The sequence below is a fragment of the Haliotis rufescens genome, unplaced genomic scaffold, assembly GCF_023055435.1.
Source record: "Haliotis rufescens isolate VD_foot unplaced genomic scaffold, xgHalRufe1.0.p SCAF_2, whole genome shotgun sequence".
Lineage (NCBI taxonomy): Eukaryota > Metazoa > Mollusca > Gastropoda > Lepetellida > Haliotidae > Haliotis > Haliotis rufescens.
In genome coordinates, this window is record NW_025963890.1 from 59,293,340 (window position 1) to 59,316,938 (window position 23,599).

At 40.7% G+C, this 23,599-nt stretch overlaps 1 protein-coding gene across 1 annotated transcript in view; it reads left to right on the plus strand.

The window, feature by feature from the left end:
• The first annotated feature begins 11,876 nt into the window (after positions 1 to 11,876).
• The window catches only part of LOC124141955 (atrial natriuretic peptide receptor 1-like), a 63,053-nt gene continuing 51,330 nt past the window's right edge, over positions 11,877 to 23,599 (plus strand). Inside the window, exons 1-2 of the mRNA XM_046510156.2 lie at positions 11,877 to 12,125; positions 20,088 to 20,196. Coding sequence (XP_046366112.2) covers positions 12,087 to 12,125; positions 20,088 to 20,196 — 148 coding nt within the window. The 5' untranslated portion in view covers positions 11,877 to 12,086. The remainder of the gene's footprint in view (positions 12,126 to 20,087; positions 20,197 to 23,599) is intronic.

A 23,599-nucleotide genomic window follows, 5' to 3' on the forward strand; every position in this document is an offset into this window, starting at 1 on the left:
TCCAGCTTATATGACGGCGGTCTGTAAATATTCGAGTGATTGACTTCATGATCCCGTTAGTTGCCTCTTACAACAAGCATAGTCGCCTCTTACGGCAAGCATGGATTACTGAAGCCCTATTCTTTTCTTTGCCCGCGTATATACCTACCTCTCTGTCGTCTTTGACCTCGAAGTGAAAAGTTGATTTCCGTCATTAATGATAAGTTATGTTAAGTATCGAATATACACGAGGTTACAAATTCATTTGATGCATCATCATGTGGTCCAGGCATTAGGCGGTATATTACAGTTTACCGAAAGCGGTCAAAATTAATAATTCGTGACACAGAGCATTTACCTGTTAATTGAAAGTGGAGAAATGTGCCATTCATGACGCCAAAATTCAGATCCGGGGTAGAATAGGTCTTCAGCAACCTATGCTTGCTGTAAAAGGCGACTATGCTTGTCGTAAGAGGCGACTTAAAGAGGAATTGTGTGGTCAGACTCGCTGACTAGGATGATGCATGTGCTGGATCCCAATTGCGTGGATCGATGCTCATGATATTAATCACTGGATCGTTTGATCCAGACTCGATTATTTACAGACCGCCGTCATATAGCTGGAATATTGCTGAGTGCGGCGATAAACATGCAAGCAAGCAAGCAACCAACAACACTTTGCAGTATCTTTTTGTCAAACAAATCAATAATGTTTACAATTAATTTCACACCCTCAGATAGGAAATTTAATATTCTTCTTTTCAGTGAAATGTTGTAGTTAGGGGTAGACCCTGTACCGCGCGACTTTCAGAACTTACAAAAATGTGCGACGGAAAGATTACTCGGAATCCAGGGTTATGACGTAAATGTAATGTAACCACGTTTTGTGACGTCATCGGTGCCAATATTCCTGCACGTTAGAAATTGAGGCAATTACGTATTTGCGCATGTTTTAATCCATTTGCACAATATTTAGCACACTGACATATAGAATATATTTATTTTTTTTATAGGCGAATCTTTAATCCATGTGTGATTACAATATTGTAAATGCTGTGAATCGTTTTTTATACAAAATTGTTGCCTCAAAAATGTGAATTTGGCGCGGTCGTTTATATGTGTGCCTAACGCAGAATAATGTCCACAAACACCCTTCCTTTTTCAAATGGAGAGTTAGATCGAATCTCCTAAATTTGATAAATACACCTATTGGAAAAAGTTAAATAGTCTTAATACAGATCGGCGGAGACCCTTAATATAACCTCTCAGATACAAAATAGATCATTATTGTATTACCAAATATCTTCAATTATCACTGGTAACGTCAGCACTGTCTACTTCTAACGCTTAAGCTGATATAATCAATCACAGCCCCAAGTGTGTCTCTTCTATTTAAAGATTGACTGTGGATTTTGTTCGGTTCATTAAGGTGTGAATCGAAAAACCGATGTGCAAACATTTGTAAGAATCTGCTAATTGATTTCGACAACGAAACCATGTATTGTCTTCAATACTTTAACCAAAAACAGTCCAGGTGCAGGAATACATAACGTGACACACTTCGGCGCAGTGGTGACTCAGCATAACAGCGCTGCCACTGGCTAATTTGCATATCACGTGACCGGACATTTCTCTTGTTTGTGAACAAGCGCCTTATTCTGAAATCAGAACATACTGACCTAATGCAAACCTTTCGGTGCTCTTTACACATCGTTTTGCATAATAATATAGATATGCTACTACAACTGCGACAGCGAGACGCATGACAATATATAGAGGATATTTCATGTGTCGAGTGAAATATCATGAAAGGAAACAAGATATTTCACTCGACGCATGGAATATCCTACTTATATATATATATATATTCAATCTTACTCCACTTATTTAATTATTAATATATATATATATATATATATATATATATATATATATATATATTGAACAATTTCACAAATAACAGTTCATAATAAAGTATATATATATATATATACTTACTGTGTAGTTCTCTACCGGAATTTCTATTACAATACAATGTAAAACCTTGAAACGTTCGTTCCCACTACCTAACACTCAGGTACATTTCACCACCCCGTGTAATTGCGACTTAAAAAGTAGTTCCGAGATTGCAAAATTTTAAAACATATAAAGAAAAGTCTCAAAATGTATTTAGGGTCACGAAAATTCTGTATCATACATTTGGATTTGATTATATACAAAATCAACTTACAAAAAATATTCTTGCGAAACGAATAGTCTCGATTGACGAGTTATACGATGTTAAATGACTAAGATGTGACGAATCGTCACATGGCGCAGGCCTGTGGCACTGCCAGTCGGCCGCAAGGAACTCTGGGTTGGGGAGTGGTGACATAAGTCAGGTGATTGTTAACGTTTAACTTATGCACAAAACTTGACATGCACACAAAGCCAGTAGCCTATCAACGGAGTGTAGGGTGAAAAAAAGTTCATGTTCACTGTCAATCAAAGCAAGAGACGAGAAGAACTGCAACTGATAGGTTGTAACGAATCGTAAAAAATATGTCACGGAGGAGGCGGCTGTTTCAAATGGCATAGTCAATTTCCGCCAGATTCAAACATTAGTTCCCTGAGAACGGGAAGACAGTTGGAAGAAAAGCGGGTTAGAATTGAAACCCGAAGACAAGAATTTTGTGGAACCCGGACGAGCGGCAAAAAGCAGGCGATCGAGTCTGCACGTTTGCTGTTTAACTCCTTCTCGGCCTTTGGTCGGTATCGGGATTTCCCGACATTCCGTAGTAATAAAAAGTAGTCCACTTCGGAGAGCGTGGCTTAATTGTTTACATTCATGGGGTAATCAATGCAAAAATACGTGAGCAATTCAGCTAATCAGAATCCAGGAATTACAATGAACACAACAAAAATTTAATTATAAAAAAATGTAATAAATTTGTTTGATACAAATAAAAAGCAATAACCACAAAAATGCGTTCACGGGCATACTGTCACAACAGAAGGGCGGTGACCTGGTAATAAGCCTTGATCTGTCAGCACCGTGCCCGTGTATTTTCTGTTTGTGTTTCTCTCAAGTGAGTGAGTGAGTGAGTTGGGTTTAACGCCGCTTTTAACAGTATTCCAGTTATATCACGGCGTGTCAGCTTAATGTGGGAGGAAAGCCCGAAGTGATGCAGGTCTCAGACGTTTACCACTTCGGTGAAACCCACGAGTACGGGTTTGGTGCTGACAAACCTAGAAACATAATCGGGTCGAACCGGGATTCGAACCCACAATCATAGGTTTCTGGCGTGCCCAAGGGACGCAACTCTGCACAGCGAATCGCGGCGCCTTAGATGACTGGGCCACCCTAGCCCCCTTCTCTCAAGTAGTAAAGGTGGACGAAAGGCATCACTTTTCTCCAACACACAGTGCAGCTTCCATTAAATATCAAGTTCCTCTATGCGCTTGCAAACACGTTTTACATAGCCGTTAATTTTGTACTTAAATAATTGAACAATTTCCCATAGAAACAGTTCATAATAAAGTTGTCCATTCATGTTTTAAGGTCTTTGAAGTCCGATATTAAAACTATGTGACGCATTTGGTCTGGTGCCACAGTGATCTTAGCCACGGGACGATTTACCGTGATTCAACTGCAATAATGTTCAAAGCATCCGTAACCCTCGATGGTCTTTGTCTTTGTTTGAAGACATATTACTACGATTCTGAATTGTGAAATCTATAGTATTAATATATACTCACACGTAAAAGAAACGCAAGTGGTTTTAGGCAAATAGGTAACAAACACGGAGCCATAAATTGATACGAGTTTTAGCATGTAGTGAAGCCTGATGGTGTTATCAATATTTTTGGTTGCATTTTGGAAGCCCCGAGCAAAAACGCAACATAAAAAACGAATCGCCAAAACGCACCATTTCAATGAATATGTGGGTATCATGCACCCATTTTTCGCTAAATCGAAAATGCACGAACTGTCACGAACTGTAGTGGGTACAGAACTGTGGCCGATTCTTGGACCTACCACTCCTTGGTCAACAATGCCACGCCTAACTCAAATTCAGAGAAACCAGGCTATCGGACATTTGGAAGCTCGAGGGTCTGTCCAAGACGTTGTCCGTCATTTCAACGTTAACATAACCACAATTTACCGTCTCCTGCATCGATACAATGCTACACAGACCACAGATGACCTCCCTCGGATCGGTCGTCCTAGGCTCACAACACCTCGACAAGATCGGCAGATTACCCGTCAACACCAGCGACATCCGTTCCTAACTGCAAGTGAAAGTGCTCGACAGACCATAGGAACACATAATCGACACATTAGCCGGGACACTGTGATCCGACGTCTCCGTTCCAACAACCTCAGATGTCGCCGACCAGCACGTCGTCCTGTTCTCCAACCACGACATCGACAAGCACGACATCAGTGGGCACAGGGTCATCACAATTGGCGTCATCGTGAGTGGAGGCGTGTCATCTTCTCTAATGAAAGTCGCTTTTGTGTCTCCCATGCAGACGGAAGAGTCAGAAATTGGCGGCGTCGAGGTGATCGTTTCGCTGACAGAAACGTTGTGGAAAGGGATCCATGGGGTGGACCTAGCGACATGATATGGGCAGGGATTGGACTTAATGCGAGACTTGGACCCATGTGCTTTCTGAATGTTGGTCAAGGTCGGGGACACGGCGTCACTGCTCAGCGGTATATCGACAAAGTGATCAGACCCCACGTCGTTCCATTTTTTTGCACAACATCAACAACACATTTTCCAGCAGGACAACGCTCTTCCCCATGTTGCCAGAGCTACCATGGCCTTTCTGCAACACCACAACGTCCGTGTTCTACCATGGCAAGCCCTCAGCCCTGATCTGAACCCCATCGAACACTTGTGGGATGAGGTTCAAAGGCGTCTGCACAATGTGCGCCCAGTTCCTACAACTGCAGATGAACTTCACACAGCTGCTCTGAATGTGTGCAGGAGGATCCCTAGGGCCTTCACAAATCGTCTGATCCACTCAATGTACAGGAGATGTGTGGCAGTGATCAATGCTAATGGTGGTCACACCAGGTATTGACTGACACTTTGGGTATTGACCCGAAACTGTGTAAGCCCTTAACATTTGAAAAAAACATTTATGTCATCTGCCTTTTAATCCATTAAACTGTCTTCAGTTACATTTTTGTCAATCTTGCCCTATTAGTATTTCTTGTCTTTACTGTTGAAAATAAATAAGATGTTTACTGCATACTCGACTTGCGTTTCTTTTGCGTGTGAGTATCATTGTCGATGTCGCCGAACAATAAGCACGTCCAGTCAATAGATAAGATCATAATGTAGACCATTAACGTAATGCAATCAGGGTTCAGTGGAGGGATATAGATAAATAGGTTTGTGATTTCCCTCACACAATCAAGGTAACAGGTCTCTGTGTTGTACACATGGTCGTTGTCTTGATGATACTAGAATATTACTGGAGTAGAGATGAACTGCTGGGGAAAAGTTTACACCCATGTTTGAAAGTGGCTAAAAATGAGACAAAAATGAAATGGTTGTTCGACATTGATGTATTTGATACGGGTGTCATATATAGTTGTGTTTTGGTCCTAAAGCTTGAAGTGTTTCGGCGACTGTTTTCAGCCTAGTAACATTTTGATAACACTGTATAATGTTTTGGTCATCTCCAATTTTCAAATGTATACTATCGTTTGCCCGGCAGTTTATTTTGCCTTCATACTCGTGTCACTTGGGTAAAACACACGAGAACAGAATATGGATCATGAACTGGACGAATATGGGTTTCGAACAGGACATTGCAGTTAAGGGAGACAACTCTGCAAATATCTTGTTTTGTGGTTTGTAGTTCTGAGAAGCAATTAGGAATAAGTAGTCACCAATATCTCAGTGAGTGAGTTTACGCCGCTTTTAACAATATTCCAGCAATATCACGGCTTGGGATAACAGAAATGGACTTTACACACTATACCCATGCGGGGAATTGAACCCCATATTATATGAGAAGACCTTACAGATCATCCCTATTTCCTTGTCAGTTTTGCTATTTCATGAAGGTAATGAGAGTGACACTGTTAGAATTGTTTAGTGATATTACTTCGCAAAAGATCTTTGCTCCGTAAGCCTATGCCAGAAACTGCGAGACACACACGTCACCACTGTTCCTAATTAACATCTTCAGCTGGAATATCGACACTGTTGACACGTAAATATAAAATGCCAATCAGTCTCGATTATCTGCCGAACTTGACTTTATTGGCAAAAAGCGGTGAAAAGTATATGAATATGAAACTCAGTGATGACATCAGGTGTTCGCGAAAACTCGCTCACTCCATGGACCCGTGAAGATTCCTGGGTAGACTACGTCTTCAGCAACCCATGCTTGCCGTAAAAGGCGACCATGCTTGTTGTACGAGGCGACTAACGGGATCGGGTGGTCAGGCTCGCTGACTTGGTTTGATGCATGTCATCGATCCCAAGTGCGTGGATCGATGCTCATGATATCAATCACTGCATTGTCTGGTCCAGACTCAATTATTTACAGACCGTCGTCATATAGCTGGAATATTGCTGAGTGCGGCGTTAAACAACAAACAAACAAACGCTCACTACATGAAGCACCACAGAAATACACATCTATAGCATGTGTCGGTAGGACAATATAGATACGACCCTATACATGTGCATCTGGGCCTTTCTTATAACATGATTGTACTCAATTTAGAATATAAGTTTCACGTTAGAATTCATGGCGACAAGAAAATCTCTTATATTTCTCCAAAGCACATCCTACAACTTCTTTAAGTATTGCAACCGGACTGATTATCACCGCGGGTAATCTTACACAACCGTCAATGAGTACAATGAGGTTTTATTGGTTGAATGACGGTGTCCATGCAGTTAATGACTAATAGGATTACCAGTTGTTTATACCCGAGATGATCTGGGTTGGAATTGATCATCAGAAACACATGCTTGTGGTAAGAGGCGACTAACGGGATCGGGTGGTCAGGCTCGCTGACTTGGTTGATGCATGTCATCGTATCCCAATTAAGTATCACAACGCAATTGTCATTCACTGGATTGTCTGGTCCAGAGTCGGTTATTTACAGACCGCCGTCATATATATAGTTGGAATTTCGCCGAGTGCGGTGTTAAACAACAAACAAACCAGTTGTGTGATTAGACCACTGGGCACTTTAGAATACAACAAAAGGGATATGCTACCCGCATTGGAACCTGCAGTCAAGGAAAGAGAACGATATCAAAGAAACTCCATTCCGAGTATCTAAATAAGCCACAAACAACCTGTCCATAATCATAACCTTATGACGGGACACGATGTAGCCGTGAAACGTCGTTTCCAACAATAATAATCAATAAAAGTTTCATCTCTTTGTGTGAGGAGTTTTACCGAGGACGAGTTCCACGTTCAAACAATGCAGCCCAAACAACTCGCAATGTGACATTGTGTGTCTGGTGGTTATAAATAGAACACCGTACAACACAGGCATTGCTAGAATTGCCTAGAGAACAATTGCCAAAACAAACGTTAGCAATCCCTTAAGGAATTGTAGGCGCTGTGTTTGTCAACGGAAAACCACCACAAGGCCACAGTATTCAGCATTTGCGTCAACAAATTAATTTGTTTCTCTCCACCCTTATGGTCTTATCCCAAGGGAAAATATAATTGCGTACGGATTCACTTCGTATAGTCCATCATTTGTAAGGTTGTGTGCTCTGTAATAGGTTCGTGCATGTGCTGAGTGCTCGTAAACTAACCGAATAACAACAATACGATATAGTCTCACACAGTCGAAGTGAACGACACGCAGGACACCATCACGAGACCGATGAAATCTAACCGATGGAGGTTTCCGCCCATGGCCAGTACATAAGATAACTGATTTGTCCTACAATACGATGAGGGAACCATCTATCGTAAATTCCAGAGAACTGTTTCGTCGAACTTTAAGAGAAATCTGTTTCGTCCCTTTTTGAGAGAAGCGTTTCTTTATACCGTCGTATTTTTACAGAAAACCGTTCCATTCTATTTTCCCAAAGAACTTTTTCTGCTACATACTGGAGAGAATGGTGTCATCCTACTTTCTGAGAGAGCTATCATGTCCTCCATACCAGAGAACGTTTTGAGAGAACTGCGACAAAAAAACAACATTTTGCTATACTGTAGAAACGGTTTCATATTCAACTATTGTATAATATGTTACCCATCCTGTATACGTGATAACTGTTTCCATGTGGTTAGGTGAACGCTCTGTGGACATTGTGCCATCGACAAACAATGCATGTGTACATACCACTCTTCAAAAACAGAAACTCACAGGTTGATTTTTAATAAATTTATTGTACCTAATAAAGTCGATATATTTATAATCTATTATCATAGATAAAAATATAAAATTTTGGAGCTCGATAGTCGCACGTTGTCGTTGTACAAAGGCATTGAAAACTGTTTATTGTCATGCCACATAAGGCCACAAGGTTGCGCTATCTCGTGTGACCACCCCGGACAGCAATCACGGCTCTGCATCTCCTCGGCACTGACTGGATAAGTGTACGAATTCTGTCCTGCGGAATTCTGCGCCATTCTGCTTGTAACGCGTTGGCCAGTTGTGGGAGTGTCTGCGGCATGTTCTGACTTTGATTTACACGTCGATCGAGTCCGTTGCAGAGGTGTTCGATTGGGTTGAGATCTGGAGATCTCCACGGCCAGGGCAAGACCTTGATGTTGGCATTATGAAGATAGTCTACCGTGACACGAGCTGTGTGCGGTGGAGCGTTGTCCTGTTGAAACAGTTCCCTCTGGTGGGCAATGATTAGAAGAAGGTGAGGTTGAAGAATTTGATACATGCAGCGATTTCCTTTCAAATTTCCCTGAACCACAACCAAATCAGATCTCCCATCTCGCCGGTGAAGACGCAATCGTGATTCATCGCTAAACCATACTCGTCTCCAATTTCTCAAATTCCAAGGCTGTAAGGTATGGCACCAACGCAAGCGTCGCTGTCGATGGATATGTTGCGAAATAGAGACGATAACTGGTCTTTTGGGTCGGTTTCCAGCCTCGCGAAGATGGTTCAAGACAGTCTGGTCCGATATCCTCCTCAAACTAGGGATGCGTTCCGCAGTCTCCGTAGCTGTGGCATTGCGATGTGCAGGGGCGGTAACTCTTGGTCGGCCGGTTCTCGGACGGTCTGCAGTGGAATTGAACTGTGTGTATCGGTCATAAAGGCGGCAAATGGCGCTGTAATGTACATTGAAGTGGCGTGCAACAGAAGAATGTGATTCCCCTCTTTGGATACGTCCTATGGCGATGTTCCGATCGACAGCGCTGAGTCTCGGCATTTTCGAACTTGAAAAATGCTGACAATTGAATCACAATGTTTTGGCTTATGCTTGCCTTTTTATAGCCACTACTGCGAGTTACGAATGCCATAACTTGCACGTGCACTTTGCTTTACTGTTTTCCTCCATGACATTTTTGAACAAGTGTGAAAACAATTCCGTTTAAGGCATTCCAAATCGACAATGGCTTCGTTTTGACGCACCGTTTGTCGAATATCAGGCCACCAACATTTTCCAATAACATAAATCCAATTTAAATACCGGATTGTTTGTGTAGTCAGGTTCAATGAACTACATACTACTTGAGCGTTTCTTTTTTTGAAGAGTGTATATCAGAGTACACGATGTGGGTTGCCATGCAAGCACATATGCAAGTCATCACCTTGTGTTATCCCTTACTGTTTGTGTTATAACCTACTGTTTGTGTTGGAGCAAGTAAAATCTCTGGGGAGATCGCTATCACTGATTGATCGATACTTAAGAATCATTCTACCGTAATTACTCTTTTGTTATACTACCTACGTGTAAAACATTATCATTTTACCGAGATTATAATGGTTAGTTTAACTGTATCTTTAACGTATCATTTATGGAAGGTGGTTGTTAGCTGAACTACTGACGCATTATTTGATTAAATATATAAAGGGACAAAACCATTTCCATATCCAATATAAATCTCTGCATGAAGCAGCGTCGATTGTACAGTTCAATGAGCATGTGTTTATGAATCACTATCAAATAGTAATGATACCAGCTGTTCGCGAAAAGGTGAGCGTATCCTGTCCCACCGGTGGCACCCGCCACAAACACATGCAAAGACAAGTCAATTGTTCGCCTAAAAGCATGGGAACATATGGCAAATGATAAAAAAAGGGAATAGCATCGGACATCTGAACCTCTGACGTAGCATTGATGCATGTGTTGTTGAAGAACTGCATTCTATATTGACGTGATATAAAAGTGACGATTACAGAAACACAAAGAGGTAACGAGTGATAATAAATGTAATCAACAGAATATGTTGGTGGTGTATTATAAGGGTGCAAACAACATAGAAGGACGACAGGGGTAGTGAAGACAAATGAACGTTTGAGATCGCGATACCTGCAGGTGGGCATGCCCGTTGTCGCCTTGAAAGACAAAACGCGCACAAACGGCACAACTCTTGGCGACAGTTTGTTGTCTCGGTAGTACTGCCTAGTGACCCTTCCATGGACAATATGTTGTGGCGTTCTGGCAGTCATAGTGATCCCGCCCCATATCATTACAGACCCTTCCTCAAATCTGTCATGTTGCTTTACGTTGACGTTCTTTAGGTCGCCTCCAGACACGTCCACGTCTGTCCAGAAAGTTCAGAGTTAATCTGGCCTCATCTGAAAATATTTCACGATGCCATCGGCGATTCTCCCAGTTGGTATGCACTAAACGCCATTGGCGTCTGGTTGCCTTTCGCAAGTGAACAGTTGTATGATTGTATGTTTGTGTCGATTTCTTAAAGGTGTTTTTTTCATTTATCGAGCCAGGATTATGCTGCCTGGCATCGAAGCGAGCGAAAACGTACGTGTTACTGTGGACAATGTAAATCAAAAACACTTATGGCTCAGGGCGATTGGACGACCTTTCACTGAAGTATCAAAATCAAGAATGACCACCTACCCACGTGCACGGAGGAATTGCATGGTCCACGTGCAAGAGTTCGGAGGTGTTGGGGTGTTGGGGTGTTGGGGTGAACGAAACCATTGGGGTGTTGGGGTGGACGACCGGTCTTAATATTAATATTTCAGGGTCTCCTAGTTTGTGTCTGAGAGTATATTTACACATGATAGCCGTTTATTTCACTCAATAGTCATCTTTTGAACGTGATGATGGTCTAGTTCTGGTATAATATTGCAATGATTATTCTCTCATACGAAGATGGAGGCATGCACAGTTTTATGTTGAGTTCTGATTCTATAGCACATTGTTGCCTTGTTCCGTTTATTAATGGTTCAATTAAGCAATGGGCGGGAGGGTAGCCTAGTGGTTAAAGCGTTCGCTCGTCACGTCGAAGGCCGATGTTCGATTCCTCACATGGGTGTATTGTGTGAATCCCATTTCCGGTGTCCCCTCGTGATTTTGCTGGAATATTGTTAAATGCAACGTAAAACCATATTCATTCACTCCCACACAATTATACAATCCCTACAACAGGTAATTTGTTTCAATCATAACTCGTTGAAGACATGAGGTAGTCAAGTCGGTTGTCGCAATGTCTATGCTGTAGACATGCAGTTTAACCCCATTCCAATCACATGCATACATCTACACATTTCCACGTCTCTAATATATATTATTGAGGTTCAGTCAGATTCAGCGGGAAGGCTGCCTCTCAATCACAATTCCTGGCAGTCTAGTACACCCGGAACAGACACCTAGATCATGCCATCTCGGGCGATCAATGCCCTTGATCAGCATTCCTCTCTCGGGTGAGGCTTACCTACCTGGAACGCGACATACCAGTGCTGGCGCTGGGTGCACACGGTCGCAGGTCAATCAAAGAGCGGAGTGATGTTTCCCCGAAGGATTGGAATGTTTGGGAAGTCTGATGTTGACCACCGCCAGCGGAGAGAGTAAACGTCACGGTTGATGCATGATGTATGGATATTAACAGATTAACTCAGTCGTCTTAATCCTTGGTCTAATTATAATGTGAACCGTTTACGAATACCTTTCCAGAACTCAGATCAACGAATGGCAGCCACACGGATATATACATTTGTGACGTGTCTGGTAAGTAGTTGCTTGTACCAGGTTGAAATCATGAAATAATATATCTTGCTCCCGTGACGAATATACTTTACTGTTTCCACAATGAACGCATGAATGATTGTGGCCAAAAAAACCTGATTGACAGAATATTTGTTATTCCTTTAAGTGCGTTGGTTTAATTATTCTATTTTTTATTCATACATGTAGACCAGTGAGTGATGGATATGGATATTCATGACAGGTTACTCCCGATAGATTGTGTGATAGGGAGCATAACGAGCGGTAATAACACAGCGCCAATAGTTTACTGTTGATGTTCACAATACAAGACGAAGTCGTACATGTAATCGAGTGTCCATTGAATGATAGTGTAGGATGATTTCCCCATGCTGAAGTATTGTTATAATATATACAATCATGTCATGTCGGGGAATGGTTTAAAATCAAGACGTATTCCCTTTTAGAATTCTGATCTCCAAATTTGGCAAGTTAAACTGTTTTGCTATGTATGTGCATGAGGGGTAACTATAGGAGGCGTTGTGTAATAGAATTAGTGCAACGGTGCATAAACCTAGTCAGCGAATCTGACTACCCGGAGGCGTTGGGGACCAATTCTAACCCGGAATACTCACGGGACGATATAGGGTCTCACATACAATATAGATTTGACATGTTTTAGTGGACGTCATGATTGTGATGGTAACTGAGTCATGATATTTGTCCAATATACACTATCTGTTACGAGCAGTTCATGTATACAAAAGGACAGCCTCTGTTGTCCAGTGGATAGAGTGTCATGACAGGAGAGTGGAAGGTCTGTGGTCCGATCTTTTGATCGCGACATACCAAAAGACGTCAAAAGATCATACTCGTCGTTAACTTGCCTGGCGCTCGGTACAAAGGGAATAAAACAAGGACTGATCGACTCAGAGTCAGTACTATGTGCATTAATAGGGTATCCATGTTAAACTGCGACATGGTATCTCAATGGGCTAGCGCTAAAACAGTTACTGTATAAGTATGGACTAGAACATGCAGCCACAGACACACGTACATGCACGTCGTTTTATGGTGGAAATATCTTAAACGCGACGTTTGCCCAATTTGACATCACTATCACGGTTGACTGACCATGAGGACACCGGTCATACATCGTTCGCTCCACAGGTACATGTACGTGCATACCAGTAATACCTAATTTGTGGATGCTTTAATCCTTACAAGAAGTGGAAAGCAAAGTTGTAGCGATAATTACATTATCCTTGGATCGCTTAAGACTAAATCCCTCTTGATCTGAATACTTTTACTAACTCCCTAGTTGTGCAAGATGCCCTTAAGCTTCAAGAAGATCAGTCAATACGGTATGCTAAATGTAAGTATGTTTACTATGAACAATATAAATCTGATTAAACGGGATTGCAAACATTAAGCTCTTTAAAATGCAATATTTGATTCATGTTAATGGTTTTAACATCAGAAACTGTGACATTGTCTAGCTTTCAACCATTATATAAGAATCGTATAATTAAAGCGACAAACCCTTTCCATATACAATAGAAATCTATGTATAAAACAGAGTCTATTGTACGATTCCGATTTTATCATGAGCATGTGTTTATGAACCACCATTAAATAGTCATGATACCAAGTCGTCGCGAAACGTTGAGCGTATCCTGCCCCACCGGTGGCACCCGTTACAAACACATGCAAAGTCAATTGTTCGCCTGAAAAGACACGGGAACATATGGTACGAGTCAAAATAGGGCATTGCATCGGACATAATCTTATCACTGATGCGTCAAATTCGTAAATGTCGTCCACATGTCAACCATAAAACGTTTTGAAAGCTCTACTTAGGCTTTGAATGTTATAACCTTGATCAAACAACTTCTGGCGGTCTTAGAAATCTTGTTGGAAAGAGCATGCTCGATTGTATCTCAAAAGTTGTGAAATGTAAACACCAACGCCACCAGCTGCTTGAATATTGCTCGATATGAAGGGAAAGTTGACTATTGGAAAGTTGAAGTCATCCTTCTTGTCATACAGTCTTTTCACTCTGACACTCTTAGTATAGGTATAAAAGGTGAGGTGAGGTGAAATAGGGTTTAGCTTCACGTCCAAGATTATTGCATTTATATAGCAGCGTGCATGCACGTGTGTGTATGTGTTTGGCTGCTTGTACTGATCGAGACTAATGCCGATTTTATAGTTCTAGCCCACTGAGATGCCATGCCGCAGTTTAAGATGAATACCTCACTCAGACACTGTCTACTGAATCCGAGCAGACCAGTCCTTGTTTTAGCCCCTTAATGCCGAGCGTCAGGCCGAGTAACAACAAGAACCATCTTTTAGCGTCTTTTGGTGTGGCGCGACCGGGGATCAAACCCCGGACCTTCCGCTCTCCGGACCTTCCTCTCTCCGAGCGGACGCTCTACCACTAGACCACGGAGGCGGTCAGTGGTAAGACCTTCCAATGGACATGTTTCAAAGTACTCAGTGATATAGGCTGGGTACTGCCGCCAACTGCCAAAGTCAACTTAAATACCAGAGACTTTTATAACTAGCTCTCCAATTTCGTGCAACGCCCTCTGTCGACAGTATACTATAACATGAATGTGAGCGTATAGGTTTTAAACAGTTACTATGTTTATGTGGTATACAGCACTGACACATCTCTCCCATTAAACAACCTTCGACAGGGGTACATTTTCCTTCCAAATAGATACGTTCTCTTTACTTTGTTCTGCAACAAAGCAAGAAAGAAAATATTTATATATTTTAAATATTTACTATAATAGTAAGTAGAATTTGCTCTGGGAGAGGCACGAAAAACATGTTATGATCATTATCATTTTTGTCAAGACCATTTTTGTGAGATATGTAACTGTATCAAATGACAGAGTCATTAACTGAATACTATCATAATGATAGTTTTGTTTTTGCATCAATATCGATAGGGCTTTTTGGAAATCAAACTTCATAAACAGTTTGGAACCTTAAAGTCTTTTGCGGGGTGGAGGAATCATGTCATGCCCCACATGGGTCATGTAGGTGAAGCCTATTCTTGGTGTTCCAGTGATGCTACAGAAATATTGCGAAAATGTGCGTAAATATAACTCACTCATTCACTCAACGCATCACCACATTGTCAACACAACTAATAGATGACATTTATCAACTACTACTTAGTGCACAATCATCCGCTTCGTGTTTGTAGCCATAGTTGTAGTTTCAAGCGAGAATAATGAGTTCAAGGTAATTGCACCGCGGAGCTGTAATCTTTTCAATCTGTAATGAAAACAGTGTCAGATCATATAAAGCAGACCATGTGTGACATCGTAAGCCAACCACACTCCACACACTGTACATAATACCAAGGCCATTGTTTGAAATAAGATACAGACCAAGCACTTACCCACGGAAACTCACTAATATAATCTGAACAGCATACAATGCTATATTAATGGTACGCGCGATGAAACAGAAAATTATGTTATTTGAATCTTATCGGCATTATTGGCCATTTATAAGCTGTAACAAGAACCTATAGTGTGCTTTCATTATGGCGCCTACCTTTAAGTTTCGTAATAAACACTACAGACGTGAATATTTGCAAGCAAATATTGTAGAAAAACTCAAACTCCAAGTTAATTGATCATTCATTGCCTTCTAAACGGGTTTCGTTTCGGGAAGCAATAATGTATATTGCTGGCTTTTATGCTTCAAGCAAGGATATGGCTGAAATATTACCGATGTGACAACAACTTTTAACTCACTCAATCATTATATTGCTTCATTTCCACTCAACTGTGACATAAATAGCGGAACTAATTAAATAGGCAAGAAACAAAAGATGCTTTAATCATATTGTTATTTGCAAATGTACATAGTCAGCAAATACATTATGTACATGCACCTAGGTCCTAAGGATCTTTAAAAGGCCTCACGTGTGAACATGACAATGCAATTCTTTCATTGTTCTCTAGATCAAGAGACCCACGAATCAACTGCATTTACTTATATAAATATAAATAAATGTAAACATGTGCGCTGGTTATAACTTATTGTTCCATATTTCCAGAGATCTTGAATAATTTATACACACATTTTGCAAACATTTATATTGTTTTCTTATTTTTCATAAACACATGGATCTTACGTCATGACAATTGGGATATTAGCGAAAAAAACATGTAGCGTATGTCATCCTATTTGGGACAGCGCAAAAGTCTATATTCTTCCTCTTCTAAACAGAGCACTCAATACACAGAAAACACTTACTACATGCAGCACTTAAGCCTTTCCTAAGTTAATGAATGCCTAATGCATTATAGTTACTTCGAAATTTCAGTAATGCCTTCATATAGTTGGTTCCTTCCATTTCAAAAGCGCACTATTACTATTGATTCACAAACAATCAACTGTAGGACCCAAAGCTATAGAAACTCCTTTCTTAATTAAACCGTGGAACGCTCTTATTAAGTAATTTTACTCAGTGGCCCTGGCCCTTGGTATACAAATAATTATATAGACTTAAACTTCGGTTCTAGATTCTGTCAAATTATGCATTTTTTTATTTGTTTTAGTAAGAATTAATAAGGGGATGTTTGGTCCGGGACTCTTTTCAGAAGTTTTTTTTTCATAACACATACCTCTAATTATAACAGACTAACAGACAGACAGACAGACTGAGGGAATTGGAAGTGAATACTTGTGAATACCATGTAGATAAGATGTCTTTAGGATTTTTAATCCTTTTATTCTCTGTCACACAACCTGTTCAGTCTGTATCACAAAGATATCCAGAGTCCGTGTTTATCTGTGACAAGTTTAAGCTGGTGACTTCACTAATGATGATGGATTATAATTTTCAAATTATTATAGTTTGTCAAAATGTAAATAAAACTGCAATATAAAGTATTATATATTCAATGTGGAGAAAAGGTACACGTGGGGAAATGTATTATGAAGAATGTATTATGGCTGAAACCTTAACTTTAATCAATGGCCGTTAATCAAACTTTAAATCATTTGTCATGTTGGCCCTTATTGAACATGATGATAATGAATATGTTGATCATTTCTCATTCAAATTTCTGTTTGTGGTGAGAGGTGCTCGCAACCAGCACAAAGTACAACATAATTAATTAAATACATTGTTCCTTTAAATTCAGTCTTTATTCATGACACACAGAAAATATAATTTGAATCAGTGAAGTTCTACAGATAAGAAAAAGAAGATTAGATCACCAAATCGTGTGTGAACACCATGATCCATGAATATTCGGGCTCAAGCTTATTTACCATCACTTCTGGTCAGATTTAATCAAATCCGTATTTATGTTTCACAATGATGGTAGATTCAGTACACTGTGACAGTGAAGATACGTTTAATATTTATTCGATCCAATCAAAAGAACATTCGCACGTAGAATCTTCAGATAATCAAACCAATTTGAAATGAATAAAAAATGGTGATATTAATAACCACTGCAAAACGACATAATACAATGCATATGTCTTGCATATATTCGACATTTAATTGGTTACTACGATACGCAGTAACATTCATTTTAACATTTACGAGTTTAAAATCTACATTAATCCATACACGAGGACAATGTGCAGGAATTTCTACAACCATCACAATGTGCATCAACATGCGCTTCATTCTATCTACCATCACTGGAAACAATTGCTAAAGGATAATATCGAAGGATATATTCTGATCTGATTAATTCCAGAAAGGTATTTAACATTCCAATTGCATATTCCAAAAGCTCGTTAGGTTTAATATATACAATCAATGGATACCATGATGCGTTCATTAGCAATGGTGATTGCATGTAACTCTTATCGTTTATCCACCCTTAAGGTATATTAATATGATCAGGTGTGATTAAAATATAATTAGGTGTATTTCCGATATCTGTGTAATCTGCAATTACCGAGCAATGCATCATTATTGATAATTGTGTTATCTGCGTCTTATCAATTGAAAGGGATTTGTCTGATAATTAAATCATGAAAAATTTCAGTTAACAAAACAATAGGAATCTAATATACCTCAGATACCGACAACGGGTCAACTTATTATAGACATGACCGTGATATTGCTGGAATATTGCCAAAAGCGGCGTCAAACCATACTCACTCACACACACACTCACTGGACAGGACAACCAAGTGATAGATATTGTGAACAACGATCCACAGCGTCATTATTAGTTATTCGCGTATAATTTACTGAATAACGAATAAAGAAATATTCAGTTATTAGTAATTCGTCTTCCACACTCCTGAATTGTTTGTTGTGTGTTTATCGTGAAGAGACATCTCAGCTCCCAAGCACAGTGTTCAATTTTGAGACATGAGTTCTCAGTTCAAGAAGTTTTGCAGTTGTAGCTGAAAAATATCTAGTCTCAATACAAAATCCGAGACCCCACCCACCCAGAATATCAAATGGTCAGTCACCAAGGTACAGGTGGTGGAATGCTCATCCTTTTCTGTTTTGTTTCCTATCTGATATTATTAACTGCGCGACCGCCTCCGTATGCAGCCTAAGGTCGGTGGTTCGATACCCGGTCGCGTCCCACCAAACGGCGTTGGAAAATGGTACTTGTTGTTTTCCTGTCTGTCGCCGGCTTTAGGGGATAGAAGTATAGGACTGGTAGGCTCGGAGTCTGTGAATTGGCTATCCATGTTAAATTGCGGCATGATATCTCAGTTGGCCAGCACTGGCACCAAACTGTTCGGTGGATCTTGGGACACTGGGATTTCTAAAATGTATAACTTGAGTCTTGTCATAAGTTTCACACATGTTATCCAACATTTGTAGCAATTTGTTAAAACTATGTAATCACCATACGCGAAGGTGTTAAAATTAGTACCATCAATATCAAAGTCAATTTAAAAAACCGGGAAAGTCTTTATTGAAAGAATGTAACAATACAGGAGACAATAAACATCCTTGCTTCAAGCCACGATTAACATCACACCAGGATGTTATCCTACCATTTCCTAGGGCACTACATTTAACATTCGAACATGTTTCGATGTTCCATTGACACCAACATCGTGACGTTTATGCCACAGAAAACTTCTGTTGACACAATTGTAGTTTTGTTTAATTTTTCTTGTTTCTGTGATTGAACATACTGTGTGAATATGGTCCATTCGAGAGTTATGCGCCGGTTACCCACTATATTACCGTTGACCTTTTTGTTTATAAAGTATAACGACATATCTAATGTGACGTCAAGAATTAAAAAAATATGTGTGATAATGCACGGAAATGACGTCACGTTGAGAAGGTCCGCTTCGCGAACAGTCAAAACGATTATACGTACCTAAGGCGCGAATTAGCCAATCAGCATTAAGAAAAAAGAGCATAGCAAATAGCATTGTCCCTATGAGTAATTAAAACGTCAACGACTTAGGAATATGTCACAAGAAATTATTATATCTGAAATCCTGACATCAGATGTACATGTACACCAAACGAGTTCAGTTGGATATCCTGTTCATCCAGAGCATAAAGGCATAATATGCTTAACACAAATTTACTATTTCACATCAAAACGCATAATATGCATGCACAAAAAGAGGGGATAAACATTATCAGCATGCATAGTACTACCTAATATAGGATATCGTGTTTGAATTGAGTCTCAGCAAGATTTCCAAATGTGCTCTATTGTTTAGAGGTTAGAGTGATTAAGTGAGATATTACGCCGCTTGTAGCAATATTCCAGCAATATCACGGCGGGGGACACTAGAAATGGGCTTCACACATTGTACCCATGTCGGGAATCGAACACGGGTCTTCGGCGTGACGAGCGAACGCTTTAACCACTAGGCTACCCGACCGCCCCTCAAAATGTAAGAACGTTGGTTTGAACCATTATAAATGTGTGGCATGCACTGACACTGACATCGCTTTCACCAAATAATTATACGTCATGCTTTAATTTTGTATTTCAGATACTGTCAAGTCATGTGCGCTGTTGGCATGACCTGACAAACACAGACTACCACTGCTGGCCAATTGCAGCCAGCGCTGACAATCCTACACCCTTCGCGTCATGTCCAGGTGAGCTTATTGTATTCTCCAGCGACAAATCATGTTATTGACATCTGTTTGCAGATTTAACAAAGATCCTTCCGCATCGTGTAGTAAGATGAGGTATTCATCGGCTTTACAGCTTACTACAAAATATTTTATTGACTCAACTATCAGACCATGCTGGGATATAGATCAGATCGTGTGTCAGCAAGGCTCGGAGGAAATAGGATGTCATAAGATGGATGTCCAGTGTGTAATAAGGCGTCTCAATTCACTACAGATATGGTGTTGCATTATAGTTAATCTGCAAAAGTCATGTATTTGAAGATGTTTCGCGAACACCTGGTTTCAACGCTATTTGATAGTGATTCACAAACACATGCTCATGATCAAATCGGAATCGTACAATGGACTATGCTTTCTGCATATATTTCTTATGTTTATGGAAAGGGTGTTGTCGTTTTTATTTCCGTCGCTATAGACGCTACTGCACTATATATGTAGCAGGGCGTGGAGTCATCCCACAGATGACATCCTTACCTTGTAAACTTGCTGACGGGGTTAACCTCTTTGGTCATGTGGACAAGGCGTCCGACCTGTGATCAGAAGGTCCCTGGTTCGAATCCCATCAAGGGACTCGGAAATTGTATGGCTGCTAAATATATACCACGAAGGAAAAGAACAACAATGGACCTGCCCGATTGTTACAAAGTTGGGAAACAAGCCCTGTTCTTCAGAGTGGTCCTTAACCTTTTAGATGAGGGTGCCGTGGCAGAGTTAATTCCCAGCAACCCATGTTTGTGAGAACCGATGAGATGGACCGACTTGATACAATGTGACCTGGCTAGCTTAATATGTGCCATCATGGCCAGACGCCATACACGCAATCTGCCCTGATTCTATTTACAGACCGTCATCATATAGTTGGCCATGGCGTGAAACAGTATTCACTAACTTGACACTACCACCTTCCGTTATGTTGTTATGGACATGATCTAATCTTCCAATCCAACAGACAAATGCACACCAATGCGTTGAGATATATCAATACGGGTGTTAATAAAAACAGTACACAAAGTATGCTATTGTGCAAACGCATCGCCCTAACACTAATATGTGAAGAACTCCTATTAACATACACGAGTAAAACAGTAGTATACCTTGTCTTCTATGGTTATATGCCAGGGTGCCCTTTTACAAGGGATCTTAGCGCTAAGATGATCGTAACTCCCATACCTTAACATAGACTTACGTCAGTCGTGGCGCTAAGGTTTTGTTATGTGCAACGAGACCCAGCTCTCCTTGGTTTCAGCAAATAATCTTTGAATGAAATATGCATTGCTCTTCATCATCTGCCTGGTGGAATGCACGTTGTATTAGCAGCAAAGTGTGTGTGTGTGTGTGTGTGTGTGTGTGTGTGTGTGTGTGTGTGTGTGTGTGTGTGTGTGTGTGTGTGTGTGTGTGTGTGTGTGTAGGTAACTCTCATTACATGCATGTTAACCCAAACTAATTGTACGTTTGGCTGTGGCAAGTCAACATACTCATTGTCTATATACTAAGAAAAACAAAATTACTTGCATCAGACCGCCTCCGTGGTCTAGTGGTTCGATGCCCGACCGCGTCATACAAAAAGACGTTCAGAGATGGTACTTGTTGTTACCCTGTCTGGCGCTGGGCAATAACGGGCTAAGCAAGGACTGGTCGGCTCGGAGTCAGTATACTGTGTCTGAGTGGGGTATTCATGTTAAACTGCGGCATGGTATCTCAGTGGGCCAGGACTATAAATCGGCATCAGTCCGGACTAGTACAAGCAGTCACACACACACACAGACACGTGCATGCACGTCGCTATATAACTGCAATAATCTTGAACGCGACGTTAAACCCAATTTCACTTCACCTTACTCGCATCAGAACTTTCTAAACATGGCTCCTGTGCTGATCTAGCGGGCGGCATTGACTTCAACTTTCCAATAGTCAGCTTCATGTCGAACAATATCCCAACTGCTTCAGGCTTTGATATCATAACATACCGAACAACCTCTATGTTGATGACTCGGGATGACTTACGGTATGTGCACGGAAGTCGTGACGCGTCAGTAAATGAGCTTATGTGTGCCTAGCGTTAACTTAAACAGACATTGCACTCTGAAACGAATAAACACAGGAACATTGCGAAGACACATATTTATAAAATACCATTGCGATTGTAAATCTGATAGGATCTTCCGCCTCTAATCCTTGCCCAGTGAGTCATAATGACACAAACGCGCAGAAGTGTTAAAAGCTCCACCCTCAGTAACATTCCAACTAAATAAAATTGACAAAAACCCACGCAAATAACTGGAAAAACACACTTCAGGTGAGCCATTTGGGCTTTTGCTGTATCCACACCTACATTGACCGCCAGTCAATAATCTCAAAGCCTGCTGACAGCTCTACAAACTGAACCTACTAACCAAGGACGTCGGAATATGTACATACATCTTGGAATTTGTTCGCGTAAGGTTTTAAGCCAAAAAAGCTTAATGGTTTCCTCTTGAAAGAACATAATCGAATTATATGACGTGACATATTGACAGTTTCCAGTGTTGTGCACGAGGTTTACCTTAATAACAAACAATGCATAGGGCATTTCTGTCGAGGCATTGCCGGGAATTTAAAACCTTTTATCGATTAGTACAAATATGTTTAATGCTAAAGGTCACGAGGGTGATATTCTATTTATCACCCAAAATAATTTTCAAACGTTTTCAGTTTGTAATTAGCCAGTTTCTTCAGTGAAAAGGTACGACTATAACCAGCTTCAGTGACGGAGAGATTAATGATGTCATTTGATTATGATTATCACATTGATCTGCAAAGCATTGTGATGCAATCACTTTGCGGAGAAATCTCCTCGGATATATCGCTTGATCTCACCCAAGCGATAGCTCAAGTGGTAGTCAGTTTGGGATCGGATGACAAAACATATCTCGAAAACATGTTTGCTATACTTTGTGTATGTATGTATTCTAGCTGTTATCAGGATACCAATAGTGTGGACGCGTTATTTTCAGGTGACTCATTTAAACCTTTGATTGGTTTTTAACATTCATTAAAGCATGTTGGATTTGTCAGGGTTGGATTTCTCAATGTCTATGTATATCGAGATTATTATAGTGAGTGAGTGGGTTGGGCTTATCGCCGCTTTTAACAGTATTCCAGTTATATCACGGCGTGTCAGCTTAATGTGGGAGGAAAGCCCGAAGTGATGCAGGTCTCAGACGTTTACCACTTCGGTGAAACCCAAGGGCACGGGTATGGTGCTGACAAACCCAAAAACCGTAATCGGGGCGAACCGGGATTCGAACCCACAATCATAGGTTTCTGGCGTGCCCAAGGGACGCAACTCTGCACAGCGAATCGCGGCGCCTTTGACGACTGGGCC